The sequence below is a fragment of the Gossypium raimondii genome, chromosome 4 (genome assembly GCF_025698545.1).
Source record: "Gossypium raimondii isolate GPD5lz chromosome 4, ASM2569854v1, whole genome shotgun sequence".
NCBI lineage: Eukaryota > Viridiplantae > Streptophyta > Magnoliopsida > Malvales > Malvaceae > Gossypium > Gossypium raimondii.
Genome location: NC_068568.1, coordinates 13,943,819 through 13,960,439, shown reverse-complemented (window position 1 = coordinate 13,960,439; position 16,621 = coordinate 13,943,819). Strand labels below are relative to the sequence as shown.

Sequence of the window (16,621 nt, the reverse complement as noted above, 5' to 3'; positions counted from 1 at the left end):
TTTTTTTATTAAAACAACAACTTACTTTAAAACTTTAAAAAAAAAACTAATACCTCTTTTCACCTTTTATTGTAACTAAATTATCACTTTAATATTTGTACTATTTGTTTATCTATTTGACTCATGTACTCTATTTTAGTTATCAGTTTAGTTTTTGTATTTTATTATATATACCTCGTTATTCATCTATATATTTTTCTTTAAAAATTAAATCAGACACGTGTTAATATAAAGTAAAAATATTAAATAGTTATAAAGAAATTAAAGAAATCATTAACAAAACCAAAAAAATCTAAGAAAACCACAAAATTTAAAACTTAAAAATCATAATCTAATTTTGAAAATTATAAACAAATATTTTCAATATTATAAGTATGCAAAACTTTAAAAAAATAAAATTTTCATAATTAAAAAAAGCATTTGGTGGAAATCTAATTTTTTAAAGAAAATCTTAAAATCTTATGAATTTTAAAATAATATTACGATATTCTTTTGCAATATTCTAGGATTTTTTTGTACTTTTCTTTTATAGTTTTTAGGAATTGTAAGTTTTTAATAAAAACTATTATAGAATTCTTTAAAAAATGAGATAAAGACCACTAAAAAACCCTATATATTTGTTTTGAGCATTTTGAGAGTTATTATTTGACTTGAGTTATGAGAATATAAAAGCTTTTTCTTTTTTTTTAAAAAAAATGACAAAGTTAAATGTTTTATTGATTTGCTGATTTGTGGATTATTGTGACATTCTAATTCCATACATATACATAACTTTTAATTATTCTTTTTTCTTGAGTTGTATAAGGAGAAAACTTATTATACATCTTGGTGAGTTTTAGCTCAGTTGGTATTAATATTATTACTAAGCAGGAAAATATGGATTTGAATGCATTGAAATTTATTTATTCTCCTATTTACAAGTGAAAAGGTTATAAGTAGCTTTAGAAATTGTACGAACTTTTTATTTTGATAGAAATTGTACCAAAATTTCTAATATGTTTCTAGGGATATTATTTAACTACATCTATCCCACCAAACTAATTTCAAAGAATTTCATGGTATTTTTACTAAAAGTTTTTCAAATTTCCTTAAAAATATAAAAAATTCATTAAGAATAAAAAACCCTAAAATTTTCAAAAGAAAAAATTATAAAATTATTTAAAATTATTATAAAATTTTAACATTTTCTAAAACAAAAACACTTAGAATCCGATTTTTAAAAATATTGTGAAAAATTTTAAATCTTTCAAAGATTTTTAAAATTTCGTATACTTATAATTTTAAAATATATTTGATAATTTTCAAAACGTAGATTATGAATTTTAAATTTTTAATAATTTTCGAAGTTTTAATATTTTTGAGTTTTTAATTTTTAAAATTTTCTTATATTTTAAAAATTAAATTTAATTGAAACATGGCCGAATGTTATTGGTTGATTCAATTTTTTAACAGAAAATATATAGATGGGCAACAGAATGAAACTACAAAAGTCAAACTGATAAAAAAAATTATAAGTATCTAATTTAACTAGTACAAGAGCCAAAAGATATATGAGGCCAAAAACTGCTCATACCACCACGTGTCACTAAAAAATGACGTGGAAGAATTTGAGGTGTCAGTTTCTCGTAAGGGATAAGAAAATAAAGGAGCCAAAAATTATGAAAATTTGTTTGTTCCTTTTTGTGGGAGAGAAAGGTTGAAGCTAAGTGTGACTGGAATCTACAATTTTCAGAAGCTAATGGATATTCGAGCTGGAATCGGGAGCTTAAAATCTCAAAGTTTTTGGAAAACTTCCCAGAGATCTATTTCTTCATTTAATTTTCCTTGTTCTTCTTTCAAAACTTTCTGCTCCAAAAAGGACTCTCAGCAGCAACCTCAACAGAACGGTGATGATAACAATGGTATGAAATGTCGATCAGCTTTGAAGGCTCAATATCTATCAACCCACCTTGAATTTCACTTAAATATCGAAAAGGGTATTTTGCTCTATGTTTGGTTTTTGTTAATTTTGCATGTCTATCCAGTATGTACTTTTTTTTTTGAAGCCTGGAAGGTAAAGACGAACATAATACAACTTTTGTATGATAGTAAGCGATATTGCAGCATAGTGCAGTCCTTATTGCGTATTATATCTCTGTTGATATGAAAAAAACTTCTGGGATTAGGATTAACTTTTCTATGTTGGTATAAGATCAGTTTCTTATGATGCAGACAGTTCCTCCTTAATTTAGATTGCCCTAACATTGATGCTTCCACCAAATTACTGTTGAGCATACTCAGGTGATAAGTTCTCAACCGACTGGGATAAGGCATGGTCGAATTTCAAGAAGCAAACCAAAAGGTCCTTCCTTTCAGGGTTTTCTCCTAACAAGTATGTTACCTGGAATCCTAGACAATCGAACTATCCCTTGTCCGAAGAGGTAGATCCAATAAAGAGAACAGAGAGGTCGAATCTCATGTTATGGACGAGTCCAGGATTTACTTTAGTAGGAGCAATAATAATAGTCTCATTCCTTTTGTTGTATACCATTCTTGCACCAGTTAAGTGATCTAATTTTCCCTATCAGAAATGTCTGTCCATTTGCTGTAAAAGGAACATTGTGTTGGAAGGAAATGAGTATATGCAGAAAGGCAACTCAAGTTTCACTGCGAATGTGTTGACATTTAGCATAAACTAAATGAGATCAACCTGAAAAGTAAGTTTGAGTTCCAAAATCCATGGTTGAAGTAATCATGTTAGCTAGTATTCTCAAGGTCAAATGACTTAACACCGGAGTCTCGAGAGAAAAATATTTCTTCTAACACAAGACATCATAGGATAGAAAATGCTTTTATCACTTCAGGATGGCAGGCAAATTGCACATGCTGAGCAGCAAAGTAGACATTGAACTGGGATTTTGAGCTAATTTTTTCTCTGTGAAAGCAGAACAGATACATAAATGCATGCAACTCTGATCGGACAATGACACGGCCAATGATGATGTAAAGCAACGGAAATAGTTAGACATCAGTGTACATCATGTTATGGCAAAACTTAAGCGGCTTTATGTTACATGTCAATTAATTATTATTAAAGTAATTTATTATTATTTTATTCGAAAATTGTATTTATGAGTATTTTATACCTTTTAACACGTCTATTTTTATGGTATTAAGATTTAGGAGTCTTTCTTTTCGGGTCTAAGGGACAATAAAATTAAGTCGGAATTTATTCTAATATTCAGCATTCACTTGTTTATCATAGATTAGATCATTTGCGAGGAAGAAATAAAAATCAAGAAAAAAGCTCTGCTATGACAAATAATTTGCTTATGATTGTCTAATGACAAGCTCCATCAATCGGAACCGTAACGCATTCTTCTTCAGTAGAGAATCACGCTTAAGTGCTTCAAAGCTTGAAAGAACAAGAAAATCACAACCATGCAATACCATATGCTCATCCAGCAGTGCACTTATACGTGAACCTTAAAAAGAAGATAATGATGGATAACAGCAACCTCAGTAGTCTTAAGCTAATCTGAAGCAGGATCATAGAGTCGGCACTATAAAATGCATGTGGACTGAAGACTGCACCTTAAGCTTTAGAATTAGGCTCCTGAATTTGAATTGACGTTTTGGTTAAGCTTGCTTCTAGTTCATTTAATTCGTTCATGTCCTACTCATCATCATCATCTGTAAGGGATTCAGCATCAGCAGCAGAAGTAGCTGAGGTACTTGGTCCATCAGTAGCTGAATTATTATTGGCCCGAAGATGCGTAAAACAACAAATACTTGTTATCAACTAATCCATCTCATATCAGTATGCCCACAACATTTGTGCATCCAAAGTGTAAATAATTTGCATGCATTCAGTTCAATTATATAACTAAAATCCACTTCTAAGCACCTAGTAATCATATCCCGAAGCTTTGCCATAATATCAAGCACAACAAAGAAGGGCCATAATTTTCCTCAATGAAGACATTAAAACGAGGAAGAATACAAGTTGGGTGAGATAATTTAGGCCCAACATACTCAGAAAGGTGCATATTTCAATCCCTCCACCCTCCTAAAATCAAGGTAGGGAAAGATAAGGAAGCATAAAGATACTCGGAAGCAGGGCCAGTTTGCTCTGAGATCGGGTTTATATCAGTTTCATTGTCAAAAACATGTAAAATGATGGCATGATTCTGGGGAAAAAGGTACATGTAAGGTCATATCAAATACTTGCAACTTCACAGCAGTAGAGGGTACATGGTGACAGTAGTCACATTTTACTTCTGAAAGCAATGAACAATAATTTATGTCCCTTAGAATATGGAAACTGTTATTACTAGTGTATGACTATTTAATAGTGATTTTTTTCTTTTAAGAAACTTAAAAAGTGCAATGCTCTGTCTACCATTTCTATTCAGCAGTAGCAGCATCCAAATAAGTATACCAGCATTTCCACCTCTCATTCACCAGAGTGATTCATGAAGCTTATGGGAGCTTCAAGGAAAATATAAAAGATGCCAAGAAAAGGAGTACCTTATTTTCTGGAACATCATATTCTTTCTCATATGCCTTAGCATCATCAACAAATAAACTAGCATCTGACATAAACAGTTCACGACCGCTGCCACCAAGCACAAAGAACAGCAAGTTTAGAACATTACTCTGAAAAAAATAAGACACGAGCAAAACACTCTAACTCTAGTAATAAGTGAAAGTCATACCTCATGCGGTCATTCTTAGCCCTTTCTGCCCTCTGTGCAGCCAAACTTTCATCTCTTTCTGCTATTTTCTTTTTCTTCCATTCCATAAACAACTCAGGAGTCATAGGAGTTGAAGTTTTTAATTTGGCACGCTACAAAAAATACATGAATTAGTCAGGTAACCCAAATGCTTAACGAAGATAAAGTAACAAACTATGGAGAATAGAAAGGGTAACAGGTTGATTGCAGCACATCTGATTATTACCTGATTCTCAATCTCTTCCTCAATTGGTGTTTTTTCACTCTCTTCCTCTAACAGAACCTTTACCAACATTTGGGCAGACCCAAAACCAACCATATTGTTTCTTTTCCATAGCTTCCAAGAAATATTTACAAACCTCACGTACATCAAATTTCAGTACCAAGCAGTGCAATTCAAAGATAGCTTAGGCACAAAATGAGCAACAAATATCTCAAGTTTCAGCTAAGCCCTAGGATTTACACCAACTTTATCTTCGCAGCCACATCTGATTTAACCTCTCCCTCTCTTTATCCTCTGTGTAAATTACTAATTTCCACATTAGGTGAATCTCATAATGGAGATTCAGATGCAAATGCTTCAGAATTTAACAAAAAGTTACCTCACAATAGCTTTGGATTGGCCATCAACCATGATAGGAATTTCCACCAAAGCTAAAAGGCAAGACCGTCACATAAAAATGCACAAAATATGCATTTAACAAGCATAGAATTCAGTAGAATATACACTTTGAAATGATGAACAATATGTATAGGACCAACAGAAAAAAAGCTTACAATATCAGTAGGCTTATTCTGCTGATATTCCTTTGCCTTTGATTCCACGACCTTCTCCAAAGTTTCTTGATCACAGTCTTCCATTGCTTCTTAAATAAATACAAACATAGAAAATCAGAACAACCTTCGATCTTACTGAATAATTAATTAGATAAGAATTGAACTACACAAGATTTCATACCTTGGTCACGCTTATCACTGTAAATGTCAATCTTTTCACCTTTCCTCTGAACATTCAGGTCATGTGAGAACTTGCATTTAAATCCTTTGGCACACTTTCCCACTTTAAAGAATTCACATAATATTGACTTAGGATCAACACCTGCTCAAGCGCCCCATTATTAGTAATATACTTTGAATTTCCACTAACTCAACCCATATAATAAGCACACTTATAATCCGTTTTCAGGGGAGTGTCTGATACATGTACTCGAAATGGGTGCACTCATTTTTTTTTATGTCTTTTCAAAGTATAAGGATCATATTCTCATACTAGTATTTGAATATATGCTGAAGACAAGTTTAAGAGGTTGGTAATGCAAAAATCTAACTATTACAATATGGTCGATGAAATCTGATTGTTAGAATTTGACTTTTGTAATATGGTCGTTGAATTTTTTAGACCACTTTACCCCTTTGATAATCCTATAAATAGGAGGTCATTTCTTCTCATTTTTTTCACAAACAAAACAACAACAAATCAGAGCCTATATCACTCTTCTCATCTCCTTCATCCTTTTCTATTATTTTACTAAAAATTACATCAGAGGAAGTTTTGTCTAGGAGTTTGGGTTTTAAGCGGGGTAGCCTATAACCCCTACAAACTTCTCTGGGAATTGATTCTAGTGTGGGTTTTTTTTGGCCAAAATTTCAACTACCTTTAAAATTAATTTTGATCTTATTTCCCCTAAAATTTAGGAAAAGCAATACCAATTGTATTTTATCTTCTTCATTCGGGTGTACGAATTTAGAAGCATTGTATTAATCTTAGGAGGCAACATCTATTTTCGATTACTCCGACCAGGACAAAATCGCTTCTAAGGTGGTTCTCCACGACGCAATATTTATTTGTTTATTTTTCCCTTGTTATTTGTACTTGTCAATGCTAATGTCTTTGTTTTGCAGTAGTAATTATCCAACAATTTAGAAGAGAATCCTACTACTATAGAAGCAATGTCTCTCGCCATTAACAAATACATCCCTGATCTGTCCAAACTCGAACCACTACATGGAACCAATTACCAGTGCTAGTCACAAAGAATGGTGATATTCTTTGAAAAAATCGAAGTAGACTATGTCATGTTCAATCCTTCCACTATTGAACAAGTCGGAGACTCTACATCTATTCCTACAAATCCTGACGCCACCAAGGCCAAGTTCGAAAAAGACATCAAATTGGTCAGAGCTCACATGTTAAGCTACATGGCTAACAACCTCTTCGATTTATTTGTCAAAGTCAAGTCTGCCAAATCCATTTGGGACATTTTAGAAAAAAAAAGTACGTCGTTGGAGAATGGATGAAGTTCTAGATGATTGATGATAAGTCCATCATGGACTAAGTGCATGCCTATAAAAATTTGGTCTCCGACATCCTAGCTGAAAGGATGAAAATGTGTGAGATTCTCTAGGCAAATGTACTAATTGAGAAACTGTCCAAGTCTTAGTCTGACTATCGGAATCTTCTGAAGCATAAGAAACGAGACATGTCTTTGGAGGAATTGCTCTGCCAAATGAAAATCGAGGAATCCAACCGTCTTAAAGATAAAGATTCTATCAGTGCCAATGAATTATCTTTTAATTCTAACCTTGTGGAATCTTCTTTTGGTCCTAAACTTAATAGATTTAAGAATCATGGGAATCCAAAGAAGAAAACCAAGCCTCAATCCAGGAAGCTTGCTAACTTAAAGAAACCGAGAAAGAATCAAAAGTCCAACAACCTGGTGAGTTGCTATGTATGCGACAAGCCAGGTTACAAAGCATACTAATGCTTTCAGTGCTCTGACCGCTCTAAGAGTCACAATCAGAATGAGAACAAACTACTAGCATATCTAATTGAAGATTTAGACGAGGTGGTCGCCTCTGAGGTCGACTTGGTGGAAAATGACACTGAGTAGATAGTAGATAGAGGCGCTTTTAAACATTTTTACACCAACAGAGAGATTTTCATCGAATTTGAGAATATAGCTGAAGGTGAATAAGTCTATATGGGTAATTCTAACAGTTCAGAAGTACTTGGTAAAGGAAAGATTTTACTTAAGCTTACTTTTGGCAAAACACTTTCTTTAAATAATATTTGTATGCTCTTTCTTTACATCGAAACTTGATTAGCGGTGGACTTCTAAATAAGGCATTAAACTAGTGTTTGAATCTGACAAACTTGTACTTTCCTGTAATGGAATCTATGTGGGAAAAGGTTACCTGAGTGGAGGGTTGTTTGTGATCGAGACTATGTCTAATGCTATTAATAAAAATTCTACTTTTGCTTACACTGTTGAGTCTCTCAGTATGTGGCATGCTAGATTAGGACACGTGAACTTTCACTCCCTTAAAATGCTTAAAGAGATGAAATTGCTTCCTAATCTAGATAACAACAGATTTAAAATGAAATCTGTGTTGAATCAAAGCATAGTAGACCTCACTTCAAATTTGTTGCTAATAAGAAGGCTGTAGTTTTAGAGTTAATTCATACAGATCTAATAGATTTTAGAAATACAGAGAGTAAAGGAGGAAAATGCTACTATATTACTTTTGTATATGATTACTCTATGTACACAAATGTTTATCTCCTAAAGTCAAAAGGTGAAGTTGATAAAACATTCATTCTTTATAAAGCAGAAGGAGAAAACCAACTTGATAGAAGAATAAAACAGGTTAGATCTGATAGAGGTGGTGAATATAACACTAATTTCTTAAAAAAAGTATGTGAGAAACATGACATAATAGATGAGGCCACTACCCACTACCCCTTATACTCCACAACAAAATGATATAGCTGAAAGAAATAATAGAACTTTAAAAGAAATTATGAATGCCTTACTTCTAAGTTCTAGCTTGTCTGACAATATGTGGGGGGAGGCTGTACTTTTTGCAAATCATATTCTTAATAGGGTGTTTCATAAAAAATTAGTCTGCACCCCATATGAATTATAGAAAGGTTATGCTCCTAACCTGCAATACTTGAAAGTGTGGGGGTGTTTAGCTAAAGTAGGTCTACCTGCTTTTAAAAAGAACACCATCGAGTCTAAAACTTTTGATTTAGTTTTTATTGGTTATGCATTAAATAGTGCAACATATAGATTTATGTCATTACATGATCATTCTATGTAACACTCATAACCCATTTTTGTCGTCGGAATAGGGTTACAGAGTATTACTATACAAATGAAACATTTTATAGCCAACAAAAATTAATTTTAAAATTAATTTAATAAATACATAAGAAATTCAAAATGGAATAAATCATGTATTTACAGGCTTTAAATCGAGCCAATGTGGCCTTAAAAATAACTTTCAAGCAATAGGGACCAAATCAGAAGAAATCAGAACATTTTAGGAAAAATTGAAAAATTTCACCTACAGTGGTCACACGCCGTCTGTCCAGAACGTTTGATAGAGCCTAGACTGTATGGCTCCAAACATGGCTATGTGGTTATCCGACACGCCCGTGTGACTACTCCACACACCCATGTGTCCAACCGTGTGCTTACCCGTGTAACTCACAGACTTGACTCACACGTCGTGTGTCCAGAACGTTTGATAGAGCCCAGACTGTATGGCTTCAAACATGGCCGTGTGGCTATCTCACACATCCGTGTGACTACTCCACACACCTGTGTATCCAACTGTGTGCTTACCCGTGTAACTCACTGACTTGGCTCACACGCCCGTGTCTCAGCCCGTGTGAATCCTGTACTTAACACGCTCAGGGCACACGCCCATGTGGGCTGCCCGTGAGTGACACACGGTCGTGTGACAACCCGTATCCTAATCCCTGTGTACCTAAAAATGACCAAAATTATGTTATTTCCTCACCCAATTGCATAGGTACCTAAACCCATTTCATAATACATGTTCACAAGTCTATAAACACACCTTTAAACAACCAAAATATGTCATTTTCAATCACCTAAAACCATACCAAGTATCATATATCAAAACACATTATAATGCTCATATGACTCATTATCAAAACAATCATCTATAAGCCATAACATACACCAAACTAACCCATTTCAAACACACCATACCAACTTAATATGACACTTTCGATTTCATAGCCTTATGCTCAAATTTACTTAAATTTTAACAACCATACTACAAAGACTACCATTCTATCATCAAGTACCAATCATCACACATAGCCATGAAATATAACATAATAACCTTTTGCCCTATTACATGCCATATAAGTCAAAAAGTTTACATAATCTACTTAAAAGAGTCTTCGGGATAGTGTGATTTTATGAGTTGATTCGATCTCTCAATCACAAAATGTAATCTACAAAACAAAGGAGAAGGCATGAGTAAGCTTACTTGAAGCTTAGTAAGTTCGCTAAATTAAACGATAAATCTTACCAAATTAAACATAACAAATCAAATTATAAGATTAAATAACGAAGTTCCTGTCAATCATAGCTCACAGCAGGTGAGTATTACACAGTGCATTAATTCACACCATATTCTCAGTTGTAGTATTAATAAGATCTCATTTTAGGTAATCAAAGGGTATCATTCATTTGAGTTAATTTCAGAGTTTTGACCGGCTCACGGCGCTGCTCACACAAGTTGCAGAGTATCCGTAACACATGCAGGATCTCAAGCCATTGCTACGATCTGTATCACCAGTGCATAGTACTTGCTAAATAATCATTGGCTCACGATGCTGCTCATACAAGCTGTAGAGAATCCTCAACACATGCAGGATCTCAGCCATCGCTATGGTCTGTATCACCGAATCAAGGTCTGATAATTAATATCTATATTCATTTATCATGTATTCTCCAATCTGTCCATAGTTAAGTGTAACATTGGATATAATCATAATAAACATGGAATATATATAGTTATAGTATAGAAATAACGATACGAAACTTACAAGATTGATTTGCAGTAACTGCTCAAAGTATCTCAATCAATGATCGACGTTATGTCAATTCATTATTTCCATTTTCAATTACACACATCAATAATAATACAAAATTATGCAATTAGGTTCATATAATACATTTATAAAGGTACAAAAATTAGACCGAACGAACTTATCAGACTAATTTGCAACAATGACAAAGTACATGAGCTATTTAGTAATTTTCTCTTTTCCTCTATTTTCCACTCGTTTAGGATATAAAATAATAATTCCATTTAATTCACTAATTCTAACAGAAAAATCAATTCATTTTTGCAATTAATTCCTTTTACATTTTACAAAATTTCCCTATTATTTTTCTTTTATGCAATTTTGTCCTTAAGCTCAAAACTTGCAATTTAACCAATTTTAACTTAAATCAAATTAAGCCAAATATTATAACACTCCATTATAGCCCATAATTTTTATTACACATTAAGTCCTTATAATTTTGTCATTTTAACATTTTAGTCTTTAAACATTAAAATTACTAAAATTACTTTACAAATAGTCCCATTTGTTAACCAAGATTAATAATCTATCATAAAACTTCAAGAACACACCAAACTGATCAATGGCATAATCCAAAACATTTGAAAATTTTACAAATTAGTCCACGAGTTAGCTAGATTAAGTTAATACGAGCTCAAAAACATAAAAATTACTAAAAACGGGAAATAATTACCTAACCAAATGGAAGCCCTAGCTTGGCTGAATCCTCTTCTCTTTTCTAATGGCTAACTCGACTTTGTTTTGGCTTAATGAAGAATGTGGTTCTTTTATTTTAATTTTGTTTATAAATTTTATTTATTTATTTACCTTTTTACCCATTAGTTATCATTCAAATTTAACAATTACAAGCCCATTACCGTCCACAATCATCACCTATGGTATATTTACCATTCAATGAGGGTTTAATTACACAATTGGTCCTTCAATTATTTTAAATTTTAACTAAACAAGCGTAATTTCAATTTAATCCTAAACTAATTAAGACTAAATGAGCAAATAGCCCAAAAGTTAGTGGATTTAATCATGTCCACCACCACTTGGACTTTTTTACCATGGTTTAATTACCATTTTGGTCCCTTTACTATTTAAGATCTATAGCAATTAACTTTTACCTCTTTAACAATTTAATCATTTTACCTTAATTAACCAACCAATCGTCAAAATTACCGGACCCAACTTCAATTCACCTATAATACAACTCTATAAATATTTAATAAAAATATTTACGATCTTAAATTACAAAAACAAGATCTCAGTACATCATTTTCAAAAACCACTCGACTTTTGAATCGAACCACTTATACTAACTTTTAATTCAATTAGTTAAAATTCATCAAATCAAAATTCGATATAAATTTATTATTGACTCGTATAATTTAAATATTAATTATACGAACTTACTCGTTGGATTGTGGTCCCAAAACCACTATTTTTGACAACACTGAAAAATGGGTTGTTACATTCTATTTGTGGATCTAGAGATGATGTTTTCTTCGAAAACATTTTTCCTTTAAAGAAATCTATTATAATGCATGACATAAAGTTAGATGAACATGATTCTTCCTCTTCTAGTAAACATGCTAGGGATGCTCAATATGATGATGAACCTAAGAAGAGTAAAAGATGGAAAACTGCAACTAGTTTTGGTCCTGACTTCCTTACTTCTTTTATAACTAAAATTGTTGAGTTAGACTTAATAAGTGATTCTATTGCTCTACTTTCCTAATAGATGAGGATCCAAAAACATATGATGAAGTTGTAAAATCAATTGATGCTATTTTTTTGGAGAGATGCTATTAACGATGAGCTAGAATCTATTATGTCTAGTCATAATTGGGAGTTAGTGGACTAGCCTAAAGGTTGTAAACCTATTAGTAATAAATTGTCAATCCAGAGGTATAAGGCAAAACTAGTTGTAAAGGGATTTACTAAATAAATTGGAGTTGAATTTTTTGATAAATACTCTTCCGTTACTAATATATCAATCATTCGTGTTTTGCTTGTTTTAGCTTCCATTCACAACTTACTTGTGCATCAAATGGATGTGAAAACTACTTTCTTAAATGGTGATTTAGATAAGGAGATCTATATGGAGCAACCTTCAGGCTTTGTGGCACTTGGGAAGGAAGACAAAGTATGCAAAGTCAAGAAGTCTCTGTACGGTCTTAAACAAACTCTAAAACAATGGTATGAGAAATTTCACAAAACTATCCTTAGTTGTGACTTTGTTTTCAGTGGCGCTGATTCATGTATACTAAAAAATGTTTGATTCAAATTGTGTTGTTATAAGTCTATATGTGGATGACATATTGATTTTTAGTACACACATAGAATGCATTAAGGAAACAAAAAATTTCTTATCAACCAAATTCGAAATGACTGACTTGGGAGAGGTAGATGTAATCTTAGGGGTTAATGTTACTAAATCAGATAAGGGATTTTCTTTAAACCAGTCTCATTATATTGAGAAGGTGTTGAATAAATTTAACAGTTTTGATGTAACCCCTCTGAAAACTTCATATGACCTTAGCATACAATTGAAAAACAATAAAGGGAAGAGTGTATCACAATCTGAGTATGCTAAAATTATTGGGAGTCTTATGTTTTTAGTGAAACATACTCGGCCCGATATTGCCTATGTTTTAAGTAGTTGAGTAGATATAACCACAACCCAAGAAGTGAACATTGGAATGCTTTTAAGAGTCTGCTTATGTACCTCAAAGGTACGATGACTTGGGAATTGCAATTTTTTGGATACCCTATAGTCCTAGAGGGACACTGTGATGAAAATTAGGTATCTAATAATGATGAGGTTAGCTCTACCAATGGATATGTGTTTTCTTTGGGTGGTGCAACCATTTCTTGGAAGTCTTTTAAAAAGGTGTGTGTTGCTCACTCCACCATGGAATAATAGTTTATAGCTTTTGATTTAGTTGAGAAAGAGGCTGAGTGGCTCAAGAATCTTCTTGCAAAGATTCTTTTATAGGGGAAACCTATACCTCTTGTGTCTTTATTATGTAATTCACAAGCCGTCATTTATGTTGCTCAAAATTAGGTTTATGGTGGCAAGAAAAGGCATATACGAATAGTACATGAATGTGTAAGACACTTAATAAAGAATAGAGTACTCGCCATAAAGTACTTAAGATTTGAGAGGAACCTAGCTGATCTACTAACCAAAGGGTTATATAGGAAAATGGTTTTTGATTCGTTGAGGGGGATGGGTCTTAAGCCTATTGGTTGAGGAATTCATGGTGGATACCCAAGTTAGTCTTCTAAGTTCAATATGGTCAAACGAAACCATGGGTAGACTCATATACATCTTTACCTATCCTTATGGCACACAATGTACATGCATAATGATAAGCTCATTGCTCTTAATAAGTTCATAGCCCAAATTTTGGGTGGTCTTGCTAGGACGGACTTGATGAATTCACCGAATTTATAAGATGAAGTACTAGATGCTCTTAATGAGTTCATAACCCATGGTTTGGGTGGTCCTATTGAGACGGACTTGATGAACCTATCGAATTTATAGGATAAGCCACTAAATGTTCTTAATGAATTCATATCCCAAGCTTTAGGTGGTCCTAGTGAGACAGACTTGATGAATTCACTGAATTTTTAAACTGAGAGTTTAAGCTTTATTAAATGCTCTTAATGATTTCATAGCCCTAGTCCAGGTGGTTTATATTGAGATATACTTGATGGAATCACCTACATAAGTGTGAAGGATTAGCCACCTTCTATGAAAGAAGTTGGGCCATTTTTCTAAAGTACTTACCAACATCTCGAGGTATATTGGCTAAATTGTTTATCTATCGTGGAACTCAATTGGACCTAATATTAGTTCTGTTATGAGTTTACTCTTATTTTAACAAGTTCCAGATTTGTTCACTTGTTAAGAGAAAAATTGCTCATTTCACTATGTTTAGTGTCAATCTAGCAGATAATAGTACTTAAGCAGCTAATTTTGCTATTGCTTTTTTTCTTGTCTTTTCAAATATATATATATATATTTGCATTAGTGGGGGAATGTTGGTGATGCAAAAACCTAACCGTTACACTGGCCATTAGAATTTGACCGTTACAATATAGCCACTGAAATTTAACTGTTACAATATGGACTAAATTACCAGAAAAGGCCCTTTCTTTTAAAAACACAAAAATAGGCCACTTTATTTAAATTTGATGAAAATGGGTCGTTTTCACTAAAACTCACCCAGCTAGTGCCATTTTAAGGGGAAACTCAGAAAAGCGCGTATAGGTCAGTGCGTTTTTCCCTACTATTAAAGCGTTTCATTTCGGTAGCGCTAAGGAAAACAGCGTCGAAGCAACCTGCTTTCCCGAAATTTTTAGATTTTTCATGGCTTTTAGGGTTTTAAGTGTTTAATTAAGGTTTATGGTTTATTAAATTAGGGTTTTGGATTTTATTATTTTTAAGTATGTATTAATTAGGGTTTTAAGGTTTGTTAAATTATGGTTAAGGATTTTATTATTATGGTCATTAGTGTTTGTTAATTAGGGTTTATGGTTTGTTAAATTAGGGTTAATGATTTTATTATGAGGGTTTTAGTGTTTATAAATTAAGGTTTAAAGTTTATTAATTTAAGATTAATGATTTTATTATTAGAGTTTTAGGGATAGGGTTTAGGGTTTTAATTGATTAAAATTTTAACGTAATAATTGTAATAATAGAATTCGGTATTTAAAATATTTGTATTTACATCGATCAAATATTATTTTTAATTAAAAATCGAAACTTGGAGAGTTGAGAAAATAATTTTGATGAGATGGGTTCTAAAAAAATATCTCGAGATTTCTGGTATATCTAAAACGTTTCTGAAAAATGCCCCGAATAGTAGGGGTTGAAATTTGTAGAGAAAGAATGCACGAAGCAAGATGCACTCTCAGCAAAAGTACTGAAAACGCTTCCAGCTGGATGCCCTTTTTAGTACTATTGTTGCTAGTGCGTCCTGCTTGGACCGTTTTTTCTTTACAAAGTTCAACCCTTACTATCCAGGGAATTTTTTCAGAAACAAATGGAAGGTTATCTCTTGGGCTATGAATGACCCATATTTCAGCCTCTTATGGCATAAACCATGGAAACAACATTTGAAAAATTTCAGAAGAATAGAAGTTCATAGGGAAGACATAAGTTGGAGCAATATAGAAGTTCATAGGGAAGGCATAAGTTGGAGCAATGGTACTATTTGTATAAAAAGCAAGCATAAGTGATCTGTCGCAATTTGGTGTAGCAGATTAAACTAGTTTTCACATTTAAGGAGCTTGAATACAAACATTTTCGTTATGTTTTAATTAAGTTTTTATATTTTTATTTACATTCAATAAAATGCACAAATTGAGTCTTTTATTGACCTTAGGGGCCGAATAAGGTTTAAGGGTGAGCTAACTCGCTTTGTGAGTGTGCAAGAGACCACTAGAAGGTGCACTAAATGGATACAGGTTGTTATGTCACAACATGGATGACTCGATGTCTTAACATAGGGAGCATAATGGAGAAAACTCAAGACTGCCTTTGATGTCGTGACATACCTCTGAAGATAGCTGCAGAAGAGTATATTAATTGCTATGTCTCGACACAGGTCCTGTTGTGTCACGACATCGACTCTGTGATAGAAACAACAGACGAAGTAGGGGTATTTTGGCCTGTACAATCAAACTTTAAGCTCGAGAATGTCAACTAACCTAAGGTTAAGGACGATGAATAGTTGAAGGCTATAAATAGGCTCATCTGTCACCTGTTATGGACATCATTCCTTTAGCCTAGATTCTCTCTTGTAAATTTAGTAGCTTTCTTTCTTTCTTAGGGTTTTAGATTTATTTCAATTGTTCTTGTTGATTTCAAGAGATCTAAATTGTGGAAGCATTCAAAATTTGTGGATTCGTGCTTAATTTCAATACAATCAGGCTCTTTCTTTTACTCTATCTTGTCAATTTAATTAGCATGCTTTCTCTTTACATCTATTAT

At 32.8% G+C, this 16,621-nt stretch overlaps 1 protein-coding gene and 1 pseudogene across 2 annotated transcripts; one reads left to right on the top strand and one right to left on the bottom strand.

Moving 5' to 3' along the window:
• The first annotated feature begins 1,658 nt into the window (after positions 1-1,658).
• On the top strand, positions 1,659-2,646 carry LOC105768150 (uncharacterized). 2 transcript variants are annotated; one of them, XM_012587913.2, is made up of 2 exons: positions 1,659-1,901; positions 2,281-2,646. In XM_012587913.2, the coding sequence occupies exons 1-2, from the start codon at positions 1,739-1,741 to the stop codon at positions 2,547-2,549; spliced, it is 432 nt and encodes a 143-aa protein (XP_012443367.1). In that variant the 5' UTR covers positions 1,659-1,738; the 3' UTR covers positions 2,550-2,646. The 2 variants fall into 2 exon arrangements, with proteins under 2 accessions (XP_012443367.1, XP_012443366.1); XM_012587912.2 differs by having other exon boundaries at positions 1,659-1,976.
• Positions 2,647-3,061: 415 nt separating this feature from the next.
• LOC105768152 (zinc finger CCCH domain-containing protein 11-like) overlaps positions 3,062-16,621 on the bottom strand; it is a 32,086-nt pseudogene continuing 18,526 nt past the window's right edge.

Bases quoted from the DNA above. Each gene is read 5' to 3' on its own strand.
- LOC105768150 (XM_012587912.2), top strand. From the start codon at position 1,739: ATGGATATTCGAGCTGGAATCGGGAGCTTAAAATCTCAAAGTTTTTGG. The intron at 1,977-2,280 runs GTATTTTGCTCT...GAGCATACTCAG, and splicing joins TCACTTAAATATCGAAAAGG to GTGATAAGTTCTCAACCGAC.